We start from the raw sequence: 21,592 nt of genomic DNA, 5'->3' as shown, positions 1-21,592 counted from the left end.
GTTCAAACAGAAGAAATCTGTATGAAACAAAATATTTTTATTTTGACTTATAAAACCACTTGTCTCTGAAACATGTCTCAAAACAGAATAATCCATTTGTGTATCATAGTAAATGACAGCAGATAAAGACCTGTACAGTCCATCCAGTCTGCCCAACAAGATAAACTCATTTTACATGGTATGTGTTACATGATATGTGTATCTATAATGTAAACTTATACAAAACAGATGAAGTGAAGATGTGATCCCATGTGCCCCAATGAAAGGAGTTTAATTTAATTTCACTTCCATTTAAATTCAATATAATTCCAACTTTATAACACCAGCTCTGGAATTCTGTGGTGGAGGATGTGGTAACAGCTGGTAGCGTATCTGGATTTAAAAAAGGTTTGTACAAGTTCCTGCAGGAAAAGTCCATAGTCTGCTATTGAGACAGACGCGGGGAAGGAACTGCTTGCCCTGGGATTTGTAGCATGGAATGTTGCCATGATTTGGGTTTCTGCAGTTACTTGTGACCTGGCTTTGGCCACTGTTGGAAACAGGATACTGGGCAAGAAGGACCATTGGTCTGACCCAGTATGGCTACTCTTATGTTCTAAGTCAGCTGTTCAGGAAAAAAAAATACAGAAGTACACATCTATTTGATAGTGGAGAAAAAAAATGAAAAATCAATGCCAGACAGATGTAGAGAAGGAAAGGAAGAATAAAAGAGGCAATAGAAGAAACAGAAAGGACAACCTTGAAAAGAATTTGGAACACTGACTCATGGAACGTGCAAAAAAAAAAAAAAAAAAAAAGACTGGGATCAACCCAATTAGAAAATTAAATCCCCAGACAACAAAGGTAGAAAAGAAAAAAATTATTTTTATGTAATACTTTGTAAGGACTGAGATGTAAAATATACATTTTTTCTTTTTTCTATTTTTATTTTGCAAAGTACAGAAGAAAATGCATTTCTGTTTCTCTTTTACCAGTATTGCACTGAGTCTGGCTTTCTTGGGCAGAGTGGAGGGGTCTCTATTTCAACTTTTGTCTGTATATTATTTTGTGGCTAACTATTCTGTATAAGATGAGGGTCTGCCCATGTTCTGCACGTGCGACTGAGATGAAGGATTCTGCTAGCATGTAGTGTCTGTGTAGGAATGTGTAACAGTGCAGCTTGTTCCAGTTTCCCCAATAGTAGGTATATTGGTGCTCTAGAGCCCAGTGTAATATATATAGCACTGTTTTTTCATAGTTGGGTTTGGGCTGTTATGGTGTGGTAAGTTTGGTGTTCTAGGGCAGTGTTTTCCAAGTTGGTCCTGGAGTACCCCCCTAGCCAGTCAGGTTTTAAGCGTGTCCACAATAAATATGCATGAAATTAATTTGCATATACTGCCTCCATTACATGCAAATTCATTGTGGATAGCCTGAAAACCTGAATGGTAATCCAGGACCACCTAGGGAAACACTGCTCTGGGGCCCAGTGTCATATTTGTAATATATGTAGCACTGTCTTTTCGTAGGTGGGTTAGGGCTGTTATGGTGTTGTAAGTTTTCAGTATAGGTTTTGGGTGTCATTTTGTAGGGTTTTGTGTTATTTCACAAAGTGTCTGGCCCTATTTGAAAGTAGGCTCTGGGGCAAGGGCCGCCTTTGGTGGCCCTTGTTATCCAAAATAAAAATGCTCAGGACTAGTGTTCTCCACATCCTGTAGAGTCACCACACAAACAAAAGCCCATCTGATTAAAACAGTGTCTAGCACTGGAAGGAGTGTATGTGCTGTTCCTGAGATGATGGTCACAATTTGAATATTTTTACTTGTAGTTAAGAAGACAGGTTGCCTGCTCTGGCCAGTCTGGGGACCTCTTCTGCATCCTGTCTCCTGATGTAACTTCTTGTTTCCTTGTAGGCAGGACATAACAGAGAGAACCTGTATTAATCATTGCCCGTCACAGCCACTGCACCCCGCCACAGCCACAGGCACTGTTGTCTAGCTGACACCAACCGGCACCTATTTAATAAAAGACTGCTCCCCCTGTCAAAACCTTGCTATGCTCTGGCACCGTCATATCTGGCATCATATATAGCGCCGGAGTGTACCCAGCTGTAATCAGGTAATGCCATGCACTGCCCAGTTACTGCCATGTTAGCATGGGAGCCCTTACCGCCACCTCAATGGGTGGTGGTAAGGGCTCCCCCCCTCCCCTTGAGACTTGCCGCATAGCCATTTCCTGCAGAAAAGCAAGACCTATGGTAAAAGCGGGCCTGAGTGCACATCAAAAAACACACACCGACACCAGCACAGGCCCCCTTTTGCCGCAACTTAGTAAAAGGGGCCCTATATGTTATCACTGATATATTTATCTGCTAGAAATTCTAGTCGTGTATCGAGAGAATTCTTAACTCTGCATTTTCCTAGCCTGAAGTGATTCATCTACAAAACGTTCTTCTCTATTACTTTTGCCTATCAGGCAGCCAAATATTGGAATGATCTCCCATACCTGATCAGGAAGGAAATGAACTATGGCTGCTTCCGTAAAATATTAAAAACCCATCTAATTTAAGAAGTACCTAGGGCCATAGTTGTCTCAACATATTGTTTGTTAATCATAATGTTAAAATCTGTCCTGGATATGCCCAATTTCTTACTTAGTGAGCTACACTGAATCAAAAATAGTATGTGCAGGTTGTAAATGTTATAATGTAGTTATAGTTTGTTTTATGTACTTATAATTTGTTTTGTTTGATGTATTTCTTTTTATTATGTGTGTTGGTTTGTACTCCGCTCTGGATAAGTGCGGAATATAAATTTTAATAAATGAAATGAGAATAATGTAATGTAATCTTTATGCAAGTCCCTCTCCACCTTTTAGAGATGTGGTTCCCCTTCCCCTCAGCTCTCCTCCCAAGAAATCTTCCAGAGGAAGGAAAACATTGCATACAAATGATGTTTGGGAAGGTGAGGTCTTTGGGGGAAATAACTAAATGCCGAGTGCTGAGGTCATAAACAAGACTAACATATGGTGTCTCCTCTCTTTTATATCACCCAACAAAAGCATTTATCATCATGAAAGCTCAGCTGCAGCAGCAATAATTCAAAATCCATGGTGAATAATCTGCTGTCAGCCTGAAAGGAACATTATTCAGACAAAAACACATTGCTGCTCCACTAAAGCTTCAAACAGATAAATCAAAATAAAAAGTTTAAGAAACTAAAATACCCAAAGGTCTAATAACAAAGCAAAGCTTTAGTGATAAGCTGGTGACAGATCATTCCCATAGGGCCTTTTATTATTTCTTCTTCTTACGTTATTCAAAGACAACTAGCATTACAATCAAAATGGAACAAATCGAAACAAGCAAAAAGGGCAGGATTAATCAATAGGCAAATCACGCTTATGCTTAGGACCCAAAATCAAGGGGGAAGGTCCTCAGACCTTCTATGTCTCCATCCTAAGAATGGTATGTTTATGACATGTGAAAGCTGTGGGGCCAGGGAAGAGCTGCTAAGGAAGGCCAGTGGCTGGTAGAAATTTTTCAAGTGGGTAATATAGTTGAGGTCTGGCCTAATGTTTAGTGCAGTGGGCTCTGTGGAACTGGGTTCAATTCCTGCTACATCTCCTTATGACCCTGGGCAAATCACTTAACCCTCCATTACCCCACATACAATAACAGACTGTGAGCCCAATAAGGACAGAAAAATTACCTGTACAAAATATGTAAACTGCTTTTGGTTGTACCACTGAAAGGCAGTATATCAAGTCCATGACCCCTTACCCTTTTAGTAATCTTCCAACATGTCTAATGGACATGCTCCACTCCCTTTTTCCCTTCCATATAACTCCAATCCCTCTCCAGACCTCTTGAATTAACATCATTGCCTGCCTGCCTGCTTGCCTCCACTTCCTCACTTGTTCTCAAGCTCAAACCTCACTCTCTCTTCAGAGCCTCCTACTCCCACTCCCCACTCCCCCACCCCCCAAGCTCATCTCTCCCAAACAGCCCAGAGAATCTACAGGGGTTGGTCCTGAAAGTACTGGAAGTAAAACCCAGACTGGCTCGATCTGTCCTCCTTTTTCTGGAGCCACATGGTAACCCTAGTCCTGGGAATGACAGCAGAATGTGAGTACATGGACAAGATCAATGTACACTCCTGTGAGTGCACAGGCCCACCCAGCAGCAGCACCACACTGCTCTCTCCCCTCTTTCCTCCACAGCCTCCCAGCATCTGCGCTTCTGTCTCTGAACCCTATCCTTCCCCAGTGCCTGCAGTAATTCATTCTCGCTGCTTGCACCAGCCCAGCAGGCTTCCATCTGCCGCAGTGCCACGTTCCATCAGAAAGGAAACAGGCAATGACATCAGTGAGGGCGGGACACAGGCAAGCGGCAAATGGAAGCCTGCAGGGCTGGCGCAAGCTGCGAGAATGAATTGCTGCAGGCGTCGAGGATGTCTGTATGCTACACCGTGGAAGGACGGGGTTCAGAGACAGAAACACAGATGCTGTGGGATAGGTTAAAAAAAAATCTGTATTTTTAAAAATATCTCAGGGAAAATATTTAGGGGGTATGCCTCTGCAGTTTGGGGTGCCTAAATGGAGGTACTCAGTTATAGAACTGCTCCCGTAGGAGCCTTTTTACTAAGCAGCGGTAAGCCCAACGCGGGCTTACCGCACAGCAATCCGGAACTACTGCCAGCCCAACACGCGTGCCAGCAGTAGCTCCACCACCAGTGCGTGGCATTTCCACAGGGGGTTATGCAGCAGTAATCGGGCAGCGCACCAGGTTAGTGCGGGAGCCCTTATCACCACCTCAATGGGTGGCGGTAAGTGCTTCCCTCACATGGATGGCCATGCAGTAAGTGCAATCTTACCACATGACCATTTCTTTTTGTTGGCCTTTTTACCCACTGTGGTTAAAAAGGGCTTCAGTGCCTGGCAAAAACGGCCACTGTCGCTAGCTCAGGGCCCCTTTTACCGCAGCTTAGTAAAAGGGATCCTTAGAGAGCAGAATCTGAGTGCCTCTACACAAAAATCATAGAAATAGCTTTATAAATTGAAGGGCTTTAATAGTGCCTCCCTGGGTTCCCATTGAAGCAGCAGGCTCAGAGGGAAAACTGTACAACTGGAGATAGTAGATTTAGGGCTCCTTTTGCAAAGCGGTGCTACCGATTAATGTGCACTAAATGGGAAGAAGTCCGTGGCAACTGAATGGGCTTTTCTGCATTCAGCCCGCCGCTAATTGATAGCCCTTAATTTTTTCTAATACTTCAAGGAAGACATTCTTAAATTTAAAGTAGAGACCTGTTGGGTTCTCCACTAAATTAATATTCTTAGTAAAAGGACAATAATGGTATCTTTCAGTAATGACATGACCTCCTTGTGTGTGGACTGGAATGGTCTTGGGAGAAATAGAGGGGTCCTTTTAAAAAGGTGCGGGAGGACCTACACACCATATTGGTACTACAGCCCAGCTAACGCATGAGCCAGGTGGTAATTCCACATTTGGTGCATGCCAAATCCCACGGTAGAAAATAATTTTCTATTTTCTATCATGGGCCACTTACCCGGCGGTAAACAGCAGCTGGCACATGCTGCATGATTACCACGTGGGTAGCACATGAGACCTTACCGCTAGGTCAATGGGTGGCAGTAAGGTCTCAAGCTGAAAATAGACAATGATTTCAATTTTAGCACACATCCATTTTCCAGCCCCTTAAAAAAGGCCCTTTTTCGTAGACGTGGTAAAAATGGCCCAGAACACTCCCAAAATATGCGACCGAATTACTGCAAGCCACTTTTTACAGCGGCTTAGTAAAAGGACCCCTGAGAGCCTTTCCTGCTTATAATCGAACGAAAAAAACGCCCAAGAGTCGACCTAAATCGGGAGATGGACGTTAATCTCACAAAAACGAGTAAATCCATATAATCGAAAGCAATGTTTCAGTGCGTCCGTGTCGCTCGTACGTGGACGTAAAAACGTCCAAATAAGAGGCGTGTCGGGGGCGTGTTAGGGGCGGTGATACGACGTGGCCGGGTACAACGTATAACGAATAGCGAAAGGGCTCTGGTTGAGCGGGAAGATGGGCGTAATATGATGGACCCGAAATAAAAGCGACCAGAGCAAGGGGGAAAGCGTCTTTAGACCCATTAGCGATTGTGTGTAGTTGGAGAGTGGCGATATTGTTGGTGGAAGAGCTGAAGTGGTGGTTGCAGAGAGAAAGCCGAGCGTGTTCAGTACCTGTGACGGTCGTCTGTGTGCCCTGCCTCTTTTTGTGTCTTACCCTTTGACCGTTCCTTACTCCTACTCCTTTGCTCCATCGCCCCCTTCCCCTCCCCCTTCACTCTTCCCACGTGTATACTCTATTCCCTGACCTCCGTTTGTCTCTGTGTTCCTGTACTGTTTGGCGAGTGAGTGGCCAGAGGGCGTGGTGGCTGGAAGTGACAGATCTGTGTGTGTTGCTGTTTGTTTGACTACTAGTCCTAATACTTGCACTGGTGGTGGGGATATGGATGCACTTAATGCACTTGTGGCATGCATGCTACACGAAGAGGCCACCCACCGCAGGAGGTATTCACGGCCCCGAGTGTTTAGGCCCCGCACCACCTTCCTACAACTCACTGACCAGCAGTGTCTAACAAGGTTCAGGTTTGATAGGGCCACTATTCGTCAGCTGTGCGAGCAGCTGACACCCCTCCTTCAGCCCCAGACACGTAGGAATAACCCCATCCCTGCCCACCTCAAAATCACTTCCGCTCTCTCTGTCCTGGCCACTGGCAGTTTTCAATCCGTATTAGCTGCTAACACAGGCCTCACCCAGGCTTCTATTTCACACTGTCTCACCCAGTTCCTGGATGCCTTCATGACTCACACCTCACACTACATCACTTTCCCCACCACCCCCCAGGCCCTGCACAACAACATGGCCGCCTTCTATGCTGTTGCTAGATTCCCCTCGGTCATCGGTGTGATAGACTGCACACACGTAGCCCTCAGACCCCCCCGGGCACACGAAGCCACCTACAGAAATAGGAAGGCATTTCATTCTATGAACATGCAAGTTGTATGTGATGCCCAGGGGGAGATATTAGACGTGTGTGCCAGGTACCCCGGCTCCAGCCACGATGCCTACATCCTACAGCACTCGGGCATCTTCCGCAGGTTCGAGCGAGGGGAGTTCATTGGTGGATGGCTACTAGGTAAGTGCAACATGCATGTACCACCCATACTAGACCTCCTCCACTGGGCAACCCTCCGCCCTGGCTTCCTCCACCACAACCCACTATCCAAATCCCCCCGCCCCCCCTGTACCTGCTCCAAGCGATACACACTCATCTATCTCATTCTGCTTTTCTGCAAAGGTGACCGAGGCTACCCGCAGAGGACATGGCTTATGACCCCCCTGATCCACCCACAACCAGGGCCAGAAGAAACCTACAACAGGAAACATCGCAGCACCCGGGGGATCATTGAGCGCACCTTTGGTTTATTGAAAAACCGCTTCCGCTGTCTGGACCGGTCTGGAGGAGAGCTGCTCTACAGTCCAGAAAAGGTGGCCAAGATCTTTGTGGCGTGCTGTATGTTACACAATTTGGCCCAGCGCAGAGGACAGCCTCTCCCAGAGGAGCCACAGCCACCACCAGAAGAGGCCCCAGATGAGCTGGAAGAGGAGCCCCCTCCACCCCCAGCCCACAGAGCAGAGCTCAATGCCTACCAGCTTGGCGTAAGAGCAAGACAAAGACTCATTGAAACAAGTTTTAGGTGAATGTAAGTGAACATTTATTTTGTACATACAGTGCATATGTGTTTGGTCAACCCCACCACCACCACCACCACCACCCCCCTCCCACACCCACCCCCCTCCCACCAACCCTCACCCTACAGCATGTCCCATCATTTTCCCCTTCCCTTCCCCCGTCCCCTCCTACCCCTCCCACGCCCTTCCTTTGCAGCTGGTGCTGCATGGGAAGTCTCTTCTGAGCTGCTGCTCCCAGTGTCCTCCTCCCTATCCCCACGGCAGCCTGCGGCTTCGGCTGCACCGTGGAAATCGGGCCACCTTCTTGCTTCTAGTGGTCTGGCCACAGGACCCAGAATGGGAGCAGATTTCGCGGGTGCTGCAGGAGTGGGTGCGGAGGCTGAGGAGCGCAATGCCCACCTCTTAGCTGGTGGTTGCTGGTGGTCAGTGGAGGAGGATGTTGATGGCAGGGGCTGCTCCAGCAGCACGGGGGCTGGAGTAGGCACGGTGCCCTGAGGGCGCAGGTGTTGGATGCTCTGCTCCAGCCGTCTCAGTTGCTGGAGCACCTCCTGGTGGCCTTCACGGTGCGCCTGGAGGAGTTCCTGGTGTGCTCGCTGCTGTGCCTCCAGTGCTTGGCGCTGCAGCTCCAGTTTCTGCTGGCGGTACTCCTCCAAGCGCACGTTGTGGCGGAGTAGCTCCGTGGCCAGCCGCAGGAGTTGCCTCCTTTGGCCAGATGGCCTCTGGCGGGGAGCTGGGCCCTCCTCCTCCTCAACAAAGTCCTCCGGTGCTGGAGGTGCGGCCTCTGCTGGTGCAGGTGGTGGTGGTGGTGGTGGCAGAGGCTGGACAGTTGGTGCAGGTGGTGGTGGTGGTGGCAGAGGCTGGACAGCTGGTGGTGGTAGAGGCTGGACAGCTGGTGCAGGTGGTGGTGGACGCGGAGGATGCACAGCTGGTGCAGGTGGTAGAGGCTGGACAGCTGGTGCAGGTGGTGGTGGACGCGGAGGATGCACAGCTGGTGCAGGTGGTGGAGGCTGGACTGCTGGTGCTGCAGGCTGTGGAGGTTGAGGCTGGACGGATGGTGTAGGGCGTTGGCCTTGCAGGCCACTAGGGCCAGCCTCCTCTGAGTCTTCACCTGTATAGCACAAGAGTGAGGAATAGTGTTGGTGCAAATAACCCACTTTTGTCTTTCAGCATTCATATACATTGGTATGTCCCCCAACCTGATGACCCAGCAAAGAGATGGTGAGGAGGAATGGAATTGACATGGGTACGAAAGAGAGAGGCCCGCAGGCAGCTGGGTAGAGGTGGTGGATGAGCAGCCAAGAGAAGGACACCACTCACAACGTTGTGCTCAAGCTGTTAGTTGTATAATTGTTAAATTGAACAACATTGCAGCATGTGTTGTGTTACTACTGACTTGCTAAACTGCATAGAACTGCTTTATGACCCCCATTACAGGCTCCTTCAGTTGAATGCATGTGGCCCACACTCAGTAGAGCACAGAGGTCACAGGAGGAACTAGGCACAGTTTGGTAATGGGAAAATAGGAGGGAGTAGTAGGGAAGGACGGCCCCCAGAGTTCTGCCACAGTAGTAACCTACACACACCCATAGGAGCCAACTGGAAAGTAGTATTGGGGGTGCTAAGCCCAGTGACCAACACTCCTCCCTGCACAGCTACATGATCTTTCCTCAATATTGGGGGTGCTCACACACACACACAGCACCCACCCTGTCTGCTTGCTCCTATAACACACATGACCACTACCACTACTCAAATAGAGCTTACAATTAATTCTATAAATATGGGCACACAGGACAAGTAAGAGGAAACCCAATGACAACGGTAGGGATAGGGAGTAAGAGTAGACAGCTAGTGAGTAGGGGTTACCAGGTCACAACAGCATCATAAAGGTGGCCTGTTAATATACATAAAGACAGCCAGAGATACTCCCCCCCCCCCCACCCACCTATCTCCCTCCCTCCTCCTGCCCCCCACTCCTCACCTCCCTCCCCCTGACCCCAACTTCTATAACACAAGTGTACTGCAGCACAACAGATACCCCAACTGCATAATGAAACACCTACCTGAGTCCTCAGCCTGGCCCGAGGTGTCCATGGAGCCAATCCCGTGGATGCCCTCCTGGGGTAGGAGGGAGTACACCATCAGCTCCATGGGTGTAAGGTTGGCAGTGTCATTGCCTGGGGGATTGGCCCCCGCCTTCCTCCGAACATCCCTCCTCAGCTTCCGCCACTTCCTCTTGCAGTCCTCCATGTCTCTCCCAGCATGGAAGACAGCATTCAGGCTGTCCCGTACTGCCTCCCATTCCCGCTGCTTTACTGTTGCTGCCAGCCTCTGCCCTGTGGGAGCAAACAGACTCCGGTGCCGCTGTACAATTTCTTGCACCAGGAGCTCCACCTCTGCCTCGAGAAAATTACCCTTCCGGGTCGGCGGCATGCGTGGTGGCATTGTACCAATGGGGTTTTCGAAAATACGGAGTGGGCGTTTATATAGGCGCCAAGAACGCCCATTGAGACGGGGGAATAGGCGTTTCTGATTTGGGCGCTACTTTTTCAATTATACACATAATTGCTAAGCGTGCCCAGCTCAGATAGCGATTAGGAACACATGGTTTCGATTATGAGTAGATAAGTATGGGCGTCTCCACCTGCCTTCCCTTTCTTCATTGCCATTTTACCTGCCATTTCCTGCACTTAGACCTTGCCCGATGTTCGTAATAATCAGTTACAGGGTTTTACCCTCACTTATATGAAGGTATGTGTTTAGCTAAGTATGCTTGGGTACACCTGTGTATTTAGGGGGGGGGGGGGGAATTATTGTTGGCCCTCAGCCACCACGCCTTCCGTTTCCTGTCTTCCACATCCCCTGATGCTCCCTTTCTTTCTCCCATTCTCTCTGCCTAGTTGTAGCAGGCAGTGTGTGGGGGCGAACAATTTAGTACAGTCGGCCCAAATCAAACACCCCTCGGTGAGGGTCATTTCAATCAGGGAGATGTGCAGCTAATGTTCCAGAAGATAAAAGGCGCACTACACAGTCTTGAAACAGACGTTCATGGTAAGCTCTCATTTGTCTGCCACCTCTTCTCTTTGTGCTCATAGTCAAGGAGTGTGCATTCACTGTATGTATGTAGTCTGGAGTCAGATGTTAGGTAGCTCTCTTTTCACCAGGTTCCTGTGCACTGTACTGTGGGGTTGGCAGGTTCTCAGTGGTGTGGGCCAGCTGTTGGAGGTGCTGTATTGGTTCCCGGTAGCTTCCATCTTCCTTGTTTATGTGGTGTACCCCAGTCCCCATTTATGAAGTGGCCACCCATTCTCAAGGTCCATAGGCGGGGGAGGGGAGAATGATTAATGCAATGGATGTGTATAGCACATTATGGAACACCTTCCTAAATTGCTCCATAGGTAGTAGGGTAGGGAACATGCACATTACATTGTTTTTAATCGGTAGCCTGGACAAAATGATCGAGGTGGCTACAGGTAGTGCCACTGAGGCCTATGACGTGGTGGTGAGGGAAAGGGGTGTGTGTACAGGTACCAACCCAAAGTAACTGGTGGTGGCTAAAGCCTGGTGGCTGCTGTGGCCTAGTGGTTAGAGCACCAGCCTTATAATCATAAGGTTGCTGGTTCAAATCCCACCTAAGGCAAGTCAGTTCAGGGACAAAGTTTGACACAAACCCAGAATACTTGAATGTAACACACCTTGATCGACTACTGGAGAAAGTGTGATCACACGTGCAAATAATGAGCACCATTTTTATTTGTGCCCTTCCCTAACACAAGTATTACATTGCAACTGTGATGAAGTAACCATCCATCTATTGGGTTTCCCATTGTTTCCCTTTTGCTCCTCAGCAGTACCTGGAGTTATGTGGAAGTGTGTACCTGGCAGATCACACGTGGTACACTATTAATCTCTTATTGATGGCACTCTGTATTGTGGGTCAGTATGGTGGAGGGGAGGGAGGAAGGGAGAGAGAGATGCTGGCTGGCCATTTTTATTCATGAACACAAATATCCATCCAGCCTCCCCGGCCCAACCCCCCTGCACATATGGCCATGCAGGTTGGAATGAACAGGTGGCGTTCTGTATGGCCAACATTCTCAGACATACATCACCTTCTCATTCACACAGCACATTTAATGCTATGCATATTGCTGCCTCCTTCCTCTCAACTCAACAGCACCATTTGGTGATATGTAATGCACAAGGGAGACAAACACACACACACACCCTGATAGTTATATTATAACAGAAACATTTATTTCCCCCCCACCCCCACCCCTACAAAATAAGCCCCAACAATGCCCTCCTCCCCCCCACAACTCCCCACACACCCCAACAATTCCCTCCCCCACCCCCCACAGAACCCCCAACATTTCCCTCCCCCCACACACACAACCCCAACATTTCCCTCCCCCCACACACACAACCCCAACAATTCCCTCCCTCCCCCCACACACACAACCCCAACATTTCCCTCCCCCCACACACACAACCCCAACATTTCCCTCCCTCCCTCCCCCCACACACACAACTCCAACAGGCCCCCCCTATTTAAATTAAGGGCGGCCACGCCCTCTTAGTAAGGCCCTCTGTAGCAGGGCAATGAGCAGCCCCAGCAGTACCCTTAGTGGGCCCTGGAGCTGCTCATTGCCCTGCCGTAGGGCTGTCACCTCCTGCAGCAGCTGTTGCTGGCCAACTATAAGTTGCTGCTGGCCAACTATAAGTTGCTGCTGGCCAACTATAAGTTGCTGCTGGCCATCTACCAGCTGCTGCAGGAGGCGCACTACAGTAGCCGGGCCAAAGGCTGGAGGTGGGCCAGGGGACACGGAAGATGGGCCAGGGGATGGAGGTGGGCCAGGGGACACAGAAGCTGGCCCAGGGGATGGAGGTGGGCCAGGCGATGGCGCTGCAGGTGGGGAGGGAGAGGCCTGATATGCAGCTGCAGGTGGGGAGAGATCCTCATCTATGATCAGGACTCCCTCCACCGAGTCCTCCTCCTCCTCTTCTTCCTGGTGGCCCGCCTCCTGGCCTGGCTGCTGCTCCTCCTCCTCCTCCATGTGCCCCTTCTCCTGCTCCTCCTGCTCCTCCTCCTCCTCCTGTTCCTCCTGCTCCTCCTCCTCCTCCTGCTCCTCCTCCTCCTCCTCCTCCTGGAGGTGGTGGCCCTCCTCATCCTGCCGCTCAGCTTCCTGCTGGTGGAGCCCTGTGTATGTAAAAGGAGTGTGATTGAGATCAGTGCATACACCATGGCTTGCATAGTGCAGTAGCTGGGTGGCGTGAGGCAGGGGATGGGGCAGGGTGTGGTAAGGCGTAGCCTATGCCCATGGGGAATGAGCTGCATCAGATGACATGAAACAGAACCCTGGACCCTCCTCTGACACACACCACGCAGGACATGTGGCCATACCAAATTCATTGCTGACCAGCATGTTTGCATTGTGAGATGCAACGAGGGGTTGATGGGCAGTTGTTGTAGGAGTTATTGGGGGGGGGGGGGGGCAGTGGGAAGGGTGTTGAGCACAATTCTTTTATGTGATTTAGGCCATAACATGCAGTAAAAGTAGGGCCTCAGGCAGCTGTACCAGGACACAGTAATCAGCCACCACAATAAGGGGAATAGTAAAGTGGGGCATATCATCTCATTCATCTCGGGGGGATGGTCGGACGTTGCAAGCACGCTCATGGGAGAACCCCTGCAACCTGCATCCTTGATCTGGGACAGATATGGTATTACTAGGTGGCTATTAGGCACATGGGAAATGATATTGTACAACACATTTGCTTTATTCATGAAATGTATGTAGTAATGTGTACAGGTGTCCTGTTTTTGAATACTTACGGCGAGCCCTGAGGTGCCTTCGCACCGCCCGGATGAGGTCGGGCCTCTCCCGCCTCACCCGGCGGAACCGCCTCCTTAGGGACTCGAGGTCCCGGTGGACTCCAAAGCGTCTGTAAGATATAAGTTTGTAGAGCAGGGGTCAGGGGTGTTGGTCCTTTTTGTCCTCTGCACACATTCATTTGCTATTCACATACCAGAGAGAGAGGGTCTACAGTGTTGGGGGGGGGGCACCTCCATTGGTAGTAAATCATAGGAGCCACCTTTTTACCATTTTGGGGGGTGGAACCCCCAGTGGAGATGACCCCTCCCTCCATACATATTTGATATTGGGGGTGGGGTGGTGAAGCACCCACAGCAGCCACCGAGTTGGTTCCTATGCAGATGATGCCAGAGAGGTGGGCATGAGGCCAGACAATACCGTTTGTATACATTATAATGTATGCTTGTTAAACTACTTTATATGTGTTATCATGACCATGTTATAAAGTATGGTATAGGTTTCATTGGTCTCATGCTTCCACTATTCGGAGGCGTTGTAACCCACTGGCTGCAAAGAGGGGTTGGAAAATGTGGCCTTCACATAACTAACGATATTTTCACATAACACTAATAGCATAGTCACGATACTAACCTAACGAAATACATTCTTGTAGGGATGTGGGAATGGTGGTCGTTTAAATAACATACCAATTATTAGTGATTGTGCATATTCCTATATTACTCATGATCCTTGCATGGACACTCCAGTTACTGCTGGTAACATTGATGACGGAGCTGTTATATGTGTAGGTACAGGAGGGGAGGGGGGTTGGGCCATAACCTTACCTCTGTAACCTTTCCCGGATGCGGGACCAGGCTCGCATGGCCTGCAGCCTGGGGGGCAGGTGGTGGTGCTGTATGAAGAGGGTGTGGCGGTGCCTTAGGCACAGCCTGACGAGGAGCAAACTCTCCTCCTCTCTGAAATTCGGCTCTCGCCGTTGTGCCATTTTTCCACGTGTTGGAAAAGAAGTGCCTTATATAGACGACCTTGCGTGAGGGACGTCGTTTCATGCACAGCTCCATATATGGATGACCATTCCATATATGGCCCCTATCAGCACGTGGACGCCCTCGTAAGCATAGACGTCTTTGACGTGCACATGCCTGCAGGAGTGTGAAACGTGCCTTATATAGATGAGTATGACGCACCCCACCCGACCCTTTTCACATATACACAATATGCATTTACTGCATGTTCAGTAGGTGTACAGTGCATGCAGATCCGGACATTCAGATGGGCACATATGATGAAAGTATGGGTGGAGCAGCATGATATGTCTGTAGTTGACACATATATGCGTTCCTCATATATTTCCGTACCCGGATGGCCTGAACAACATGTACTGTACTTGCGATACACCTTTGTACATTATTTTACACACCACGTGATTTGGTCATTTGCACCTGCAATAATCGACCATCTTAGGGCGCCCAATTTAGTCACGCTTATGCGCTCGTCATTTGATTGTTTTCTTACAGGGATAATCGATTATCGAAAAACGCCCACACTATTTTCCATTATACAGGTCTATTTTTGGACGTTATCGTAAGAACGCCCTAATTCGTACTTGGACGATCTTTCCATTTTGCCCCTCTTTTTCTTATATGTATTTATATATTCCTTTGAGTTCTGAATTAAATTTGGGAGATTTAAGCCAATCACATTATATATTAAATATTTTTTATAGCAGAGCTATGTTTCTGTACTGCGGTTGTGTTCTCCTGTCTTCTTATTTTTGTTCTGAGGAATACAGAGCCCCACTGAAAGAGATCTCTACAAAGGAACTTGCATGGAAGATATGATAGCAAGCGCTCTCCTGTCTAAGAGAAAGAGATTCTGCGCTCCAGAGCCAAAAAGAGAGGTCTGGGTGCCGATTATGGAAAGACAGATCAGGTTGGGCTGAGTGAGCTTCAATGCCAACTCCAGAAGTTAGAAAGTAAGGCCAGTGCCGGACAGACTTCTAGGGTCTGTGTTCCAAGAATGAAAGGACAGATCAAAAACAAGTATGCATATTTTACATCACATTCATATTACATGCTACGAGTGGATCTCAGAGGGGTAGGGAAGACAACTTAAAGTTGACAGGCAGTAGAATGTTATCAGTTTGCAATGTTATTGGATTGTTGGTTTGATCAAGTATTGACAATGAATATCACTATGCTACCACCAAAATTATAAAACCACTCTTCCAAGACTGTATCAAATATTATGTGGCTAGAATTTCAAATTGCTTTGTCTGTATTTCATCATGAAGGAGTGTAACCTGCACAGACTGGCATGTACACCTCTGGACACTTTGTTGGGTAGACTAGATGGACCATGTCGGTCTTTATCTGTGGTCATTTATTGTGTTACTAGGTTCTCATTATTAAGTACATAAGTATTGCCATACTGGGACAGACTGAAGGTCCTTCAAGCCCAGCATCCTGTTTCCAACAGTGGCCAATCCAGGTCACAAGTACCTGGCAAGATCCCAAATCAGTACAATACATTTTATGCTGCTTATCCTAGAAATAAACAGTGGATTTTCCCCAAGTCCATTTTAAAAATGGTCTATGGACTTTTGTTTTAGGAAGTCATCTAAACCTTTTTTAAACCCTGCTAAGCTAACTGCTTTTACTACATTCTCTGGCAATGAATTCCAGAGTTTAATTACACGTTGAGTGAAGAAATATTCTCTGATTCATTCTAAATTTACTAGTTTGTAGCTTCATTGTGTGCCCCCTAATCCTAGTATTTTTGGAAAAAGTAAAAGAGCAATTCACATCTACCCGTTCCACTCCACTCATTATTTTATAGACCTCTATCATATCTCCTCTCAGTCGTCTTTTCTCCAAACTGAAGAGACCTAGCCGCTTTAGCCTTTCTTCATAGAAAAGTCGTCCCACCCTCTTTATCATTTTCGTTGCCCTTCTCTGTGCCTTTTCTAATTCCACTATCAGGCTCATTTTCGAAAGAGAAGGAAGCCCATCTTTCGACACAAATCGGAAAATGGGCGTCCTTCTCCCAGGGTTGTCCAAATCGGTATAATCGAAAGCTGATTTTGGACGTCCCCAACTGCTTTCCGTCACAGGGACGGCCAAATTTCAAGGGGGTGTTTCGGAGGCGTAGCAAAGGCAGGACTTGGGCATGCCTAACACATGGACGTCCTCGACCCACAATGGAAAAAAAAGGGTGTCCCTGATGATCACTTGGACGACTTTACCTTGTCCTATTTTTCTTATGACCAAGGCACAAAAATGTGACTGAAATGACCAGATGAGCACAGGAGAGAATCGGGGATGACCTCCCCTTACTCCCTCAGTGGTCACTAACCCCCTTCCACCCTCAAAAAACATTTTTAAAAATATTTTTTGCCAGCCTCAGATGTCATACTCAGGTCCATCACAGCAGTATGCAGGTACCTGGAGCAGTTTTAGTGGGTGCAATGCACTTCAGGCAGGCAGACCCAGGCTCATCCCCCTCCCTACTTGTTACGTTTGTGGAGGAAACAGCGAGCCCTCCAAAACCCACCACAAACCCACTGTACCCACATCTAGGTGCCCCCCTTCACCCATAAGGGCTATGGTAGTGGTGTACAGTTGTGGATAGTGGGTTTTAGGGGGGTTGGGGGGCTCAGCAGACAAGGTAAGGGAGCTATGTTCCTGGGAGCATTTTATGAAGTCCACTGCAATGCCCACTAGGGTGCCCGGTTGGTGTCCTGGCATGTCAGGGGGACCAGTGCACTACAAATGCTGGCTCCTCCCATGACCCAAGGGCTTGCATTTGGTCGTTTCTGAGATGGGCGACTTGGTTTCCATTATGGCCGAAAATCAGAAACGACCAAGTCTAGGGACGACCATCTCTAAGGACGACCTAAATTTCAAGATTCGGGCGTCCCTGACCGTATTATTGAAATGAAAGATGGATGTCCATCTTGTATCGATAATACGGGCTTCCCCGCCCCTCCATCTGGACGTTTTGCGAGGACGTCCTCAACAAAACTTGGGTGTCCCTTTCGATTATGCACCTCCACATCTTTTTTGAGATGCAGTGACCAGAATTGAACACAATATTCGAGTGCAATTGCACCATGGAGTGATACAAAGACATTATAACATCCTTATTTTTGTTTTCCATTCCTTTCCTAATACTACCTAATATTCTATTTGCTTTCTAAGACACCGCAGCACACTGAGCAGAGGGTTTCAAAGTATCATCAACGATGACGTCTAGATCCCCTTCTTGGTCAGTGACTCCTAATGTGAAACCTTGCATTACGTAGCTATAATTTGGATTCCTCTTTCCCACATGCATCACTTTGCACTTGCTCAAATTAAATGTCATCTACCATTTAGATAACGTGGAGGGGCATAATCGAACGGGGCCGGCCATCTATAAGGGCGGCCATCTTCAAGGCTTGCCCCGTAAAGCGGCGCCAAGACCATATTATCGAAACAAGATGGCCAGCCATCTTTCGTTTCGATAATATGGTTGGAGCCGGCAAAATCTCAACATTTGGGCCGGCTTTAGAGATGGCCGGCATTGATTTTCAGCAATAATGGAAACTAATGGCGGCCATCTCAAACCCAGCCAAATCAAAGGCATTTGGTCATGGGAGGAGCCAGCATTTGTAGTGCACTGGTCCCCCTCACATGCCAAGACACCAACCGGGCACCCTAGGGGGCACTGCAGTGTACTTCAAAAATTGCTCCCAGGTGCGTACCTTCTTTATCTTGCGTGCTGAGCCCCCCAAATCCCCCCAAAACCCACTACCTACAACTGTACACCACTAACATAGCCCTTAGGGATGAAGGGGGGCACCTACATGTGGGTACAGTGGGTTTTGGGGGGGGTGGGTTGGAAGGCTCCCATTTGCCACCACAAGTGTAACAGGTAGGGGGGGGGGATGGGCCTGGGTCCGCCTGCCTGAAGTGCACTGCACCCACTAAAAACTGCTCCAGGGACCTGCATACTGCTGTCATGGAGCTGGGTATGACATTTGAGGCTGGCAAAAAATGTTTTTTAATATTTTTTTTTGGGTGGCAAGGGGGTTGGTGACCACTGGGGGAGTCAGGGGAGGTCATCCCTGATTCCCTCCAGTGGCTATCTGGTCAGTTGGGGCACCTTTTTGAGGCTTAACAAAAAGGGACCAAGTAAAGTCGGCCAAATGCTCGTTAGGCTGGCTTTCTTTTTTCCATTATTGGGCGAAGCCAGCCATCTCGTAACCACGCCCCCGTCCCGCCTTCTGTACCCTGCCGATACACCCCCTTGAAGTTTGGCTGGCTCTGCGACGGAAAGCAGTTGAAGCCGGCCAAAATCAGCTTTCGATAATAACGATTTGGCCAGATTTAGGAGATGGCCGGCCATCTCCCGATTTGTGTCGGAAGATGGCCGGCCTTCTCGTTCGAAAATAAGCAGGCCAGTCTCCCAGTCTCGTAGGGTCCTCTTGTAGTTTTTCCCAATCCTCTTGCAATTTAACAACTTTGAATAACTTTGTATCGTCAGCAGATTTAATTACCGCACTAGTTACTCCCATCTCCAGATCATTTATAAATATGTTAAAAAGCAGCGGTCCCAGCACAGACCCCTGGGGAACCCCACTATCTACCCTTCTCCATTGAGAATACTGACCATTTAACCCTACTCTCAGTTTTCTATCCTTTAACCAGGACACTACCTCCTATCCCATGACTCTCCAATTTCTTCCGGAGTCTTTCTTGAGGTACTTTGTCAAGCACCTTTTGAAAATCCAGATACACAATATCGACTGGCTCACCTTTATTCACATGTTTGCTCACCCTTTCAAAGAAATGTAATAGATTGGTGAGGCAAGATTTCCCTTCACTAAATCCATGTTGGCTTTGTCTCATTAATCCATGCTTTTGAATATGCTCTGTAATTATGTTCTTTATAATAGTCTACCATTTTGCCCAGCACTGATGTCAGGCTCACCGGTCTATAATTTCTCAGATCTCCTCTGGAACCTTTTTCAAAAATCGGCATTACATTGGCCACTCTCCTATCTTCCAGTATCATGCTTGATTTTAAAGATAAATTACATATTACTAACAATAGGGAGTTCCTTATATGGTGTGAAGCCCCTTCCAGTGCATCCCATTTTCGAGGTGGCGCTGCTGGAAGAGAAGGGAGTCTAGAAATTTAGAAAATTAGCTTCCTGGTCCACAGGTACAAAGTTGCCCCCATTATATATATTTACCAGAATGTTTTACCTTCTCATCCCATGGAAGAACAGTCCTTGTCAGGTTTAGTTTCTGTGGTCTCCCAGATCCCTTTGCACTGTTTCCATGAAGGTTTTGTCCTTCTATCTGCGAAAGAAAAGAACAAGACGTAAGGCACAATAAACATGCACACAGAGTACAGGCAGAGCAAATTTCAATCTAATTTATCTACAACTAAAAACATGACCTAATACATAAATCTCATGCTAAGCATTAGCATCAACTGCCATGTTGCACATCACACTTTATACCTTACCTCATTTGCCCAACTACTAATAACAATATAACTTAAAGGCCACTACTGATTCTGCTCTCTTTTTCCACATTTAGAAATAAATTTTATATATGGCCCACAGATAATCACCACCCTCTGTCCATTTTTTGAGCAAATATCCCCCTCCCCTTCCCCCATATCCAGTCACACCATATTGTGACCGAATCAGAAATGAGGTAATGTCCGTTAGCACCCCTAACATGTCAACTAACCATATATACTCACCTCCCCTCTTCTTCTCTTTGAACCAGTATTAAAGAATATTAGTAAAACTTAATAACTTCCTATTTAACAGTATCCCAAACATATATGGAATAATTACCTAACATATCCCAGTAACAGAGATACATACAAACATCCTGCTAGCCGAAATAAGAGCAGTCATGCAATGTACAGGTCAGTAGAATTGTATAAATCACAAATAAACAGAAGCAAAGTGAAACATGAACAGCATGCAGTGGCTAAATGTAGTCAAACCGCTCCAATCTCTAGATAACTTAAATAGTTTTGAATAGTTAATAGTTTTGGATATCATAGCAACAGAAGAAAAGTTCATTTCAATATTAACTTTGTTGTTGGATTTTTTGATTTATTTCACTTTTGCTTCTTGTTTATACATATGAATCATACACATATTGGTGACAGTACTAATATCAAGGAGCCCTTTTGCAAAGGCATGGCAGGGCTAACATATGGGTAGCACGACAAATCTGCCCTACCAAAAGGATAGTGTGGGAGCCCAGTGGTAGTTCCAAAGTTGGAACGCGCACTTTCCTGCTGTAGAAAATAATTTTCTATTTTCTACCATGGGGGGTGATCCTGACGGTATTTGGCAGTGCGGCCACATTGCTGCACGCTGCCTGACTACTGCAGGGTTAGTGCGCAAGCCTTTACCACCTACTAAATAGGTGGCGGTAAGGACTCAGGCAGTAAATAGTTGCGTGATTTTTATTATTGGTGCACGGCCATTTATTGCCCCATTTAAAAAAGGACCTTTATCCTGACATGGTAAAAAGTGGCCCAGTGCGCACCAAAACTAGCACAGGCCACTTTTTACCGCGGCTTAGTAAAAGGATCCCCAAGTGTGCAATGATTAAACATCTGAATAGATGCACAGATCACTCAGATCCGTGATGATCCTTTCATTATTATGAACACACTCAAAATATTATTAAAACTCTAGAAATGTTAAGTAGTAGTAGTAGTAGTACATAGGTGATATATAGTGATTTAATTGATTTGTTATTTATCTGCAGGATTGTTTCACATGTTTTATTCTCATTCCACTAGAATTTATTTTTTCACTTTACCTCAGTTTATTGATTGAATACCCAGATAGGTGTCAGCAGTGAATAACCAGGGCCTAATTCTGCCCCCAGTGCTCACCACTATCAAAAATGTAACCACTGTGGACTGAATATTGGAGGGAAGGGGGAGATCATTTTTAATGTAATTAAAACAGGCAGATATTCTCTTTACAATTTCATT

General features: G+C 47.3%; 1 protein-coding gene across 1 annotated transcript in view; it reads right to left on the bottom strand.

The window, feature by feature from the left end:
• B4GALNT4 (beta-1,4-N-acetyl-galactosaminyltransferase 4) overlaps window positions 1-21,592 on the bottom strand; it is a 577,155-nt gene that overhangs the window by 219,106 nt on the left and 336,457 nt on the right. The window contains exon 5 of the mRNA XM_030202455.1: window positions 19,822-19,863. Coding sequence (XP_030058315.1) covers window positions 19,822-19,863 — 42 coding nt within the window. The remainder of the gene's footprint in view (window positions 1-19,821; window positions 19,864-21,592) is intronic.

The sequence above is a fragment of the Microcaecilia unicolor genome, chromosome 4 (genome assembly GCF_901765095.1).
Source record: "Microcaecilia unicolor chromosome 4, aMicUni1.1, whole genome shotgun sequence".
In the NCBI taxonomy this organism is placed as follows: Eukaryota; Metazoa; Chordata; class Amphibia; order Gymnophiona; family Siphonopidae; genus Microcaecilia; species Microcaecilia unicolor.
Note: the sequence above shows the minus strand (reverse complement) of the source record. Positions and strands in the feature narration are given on the sequence as shown.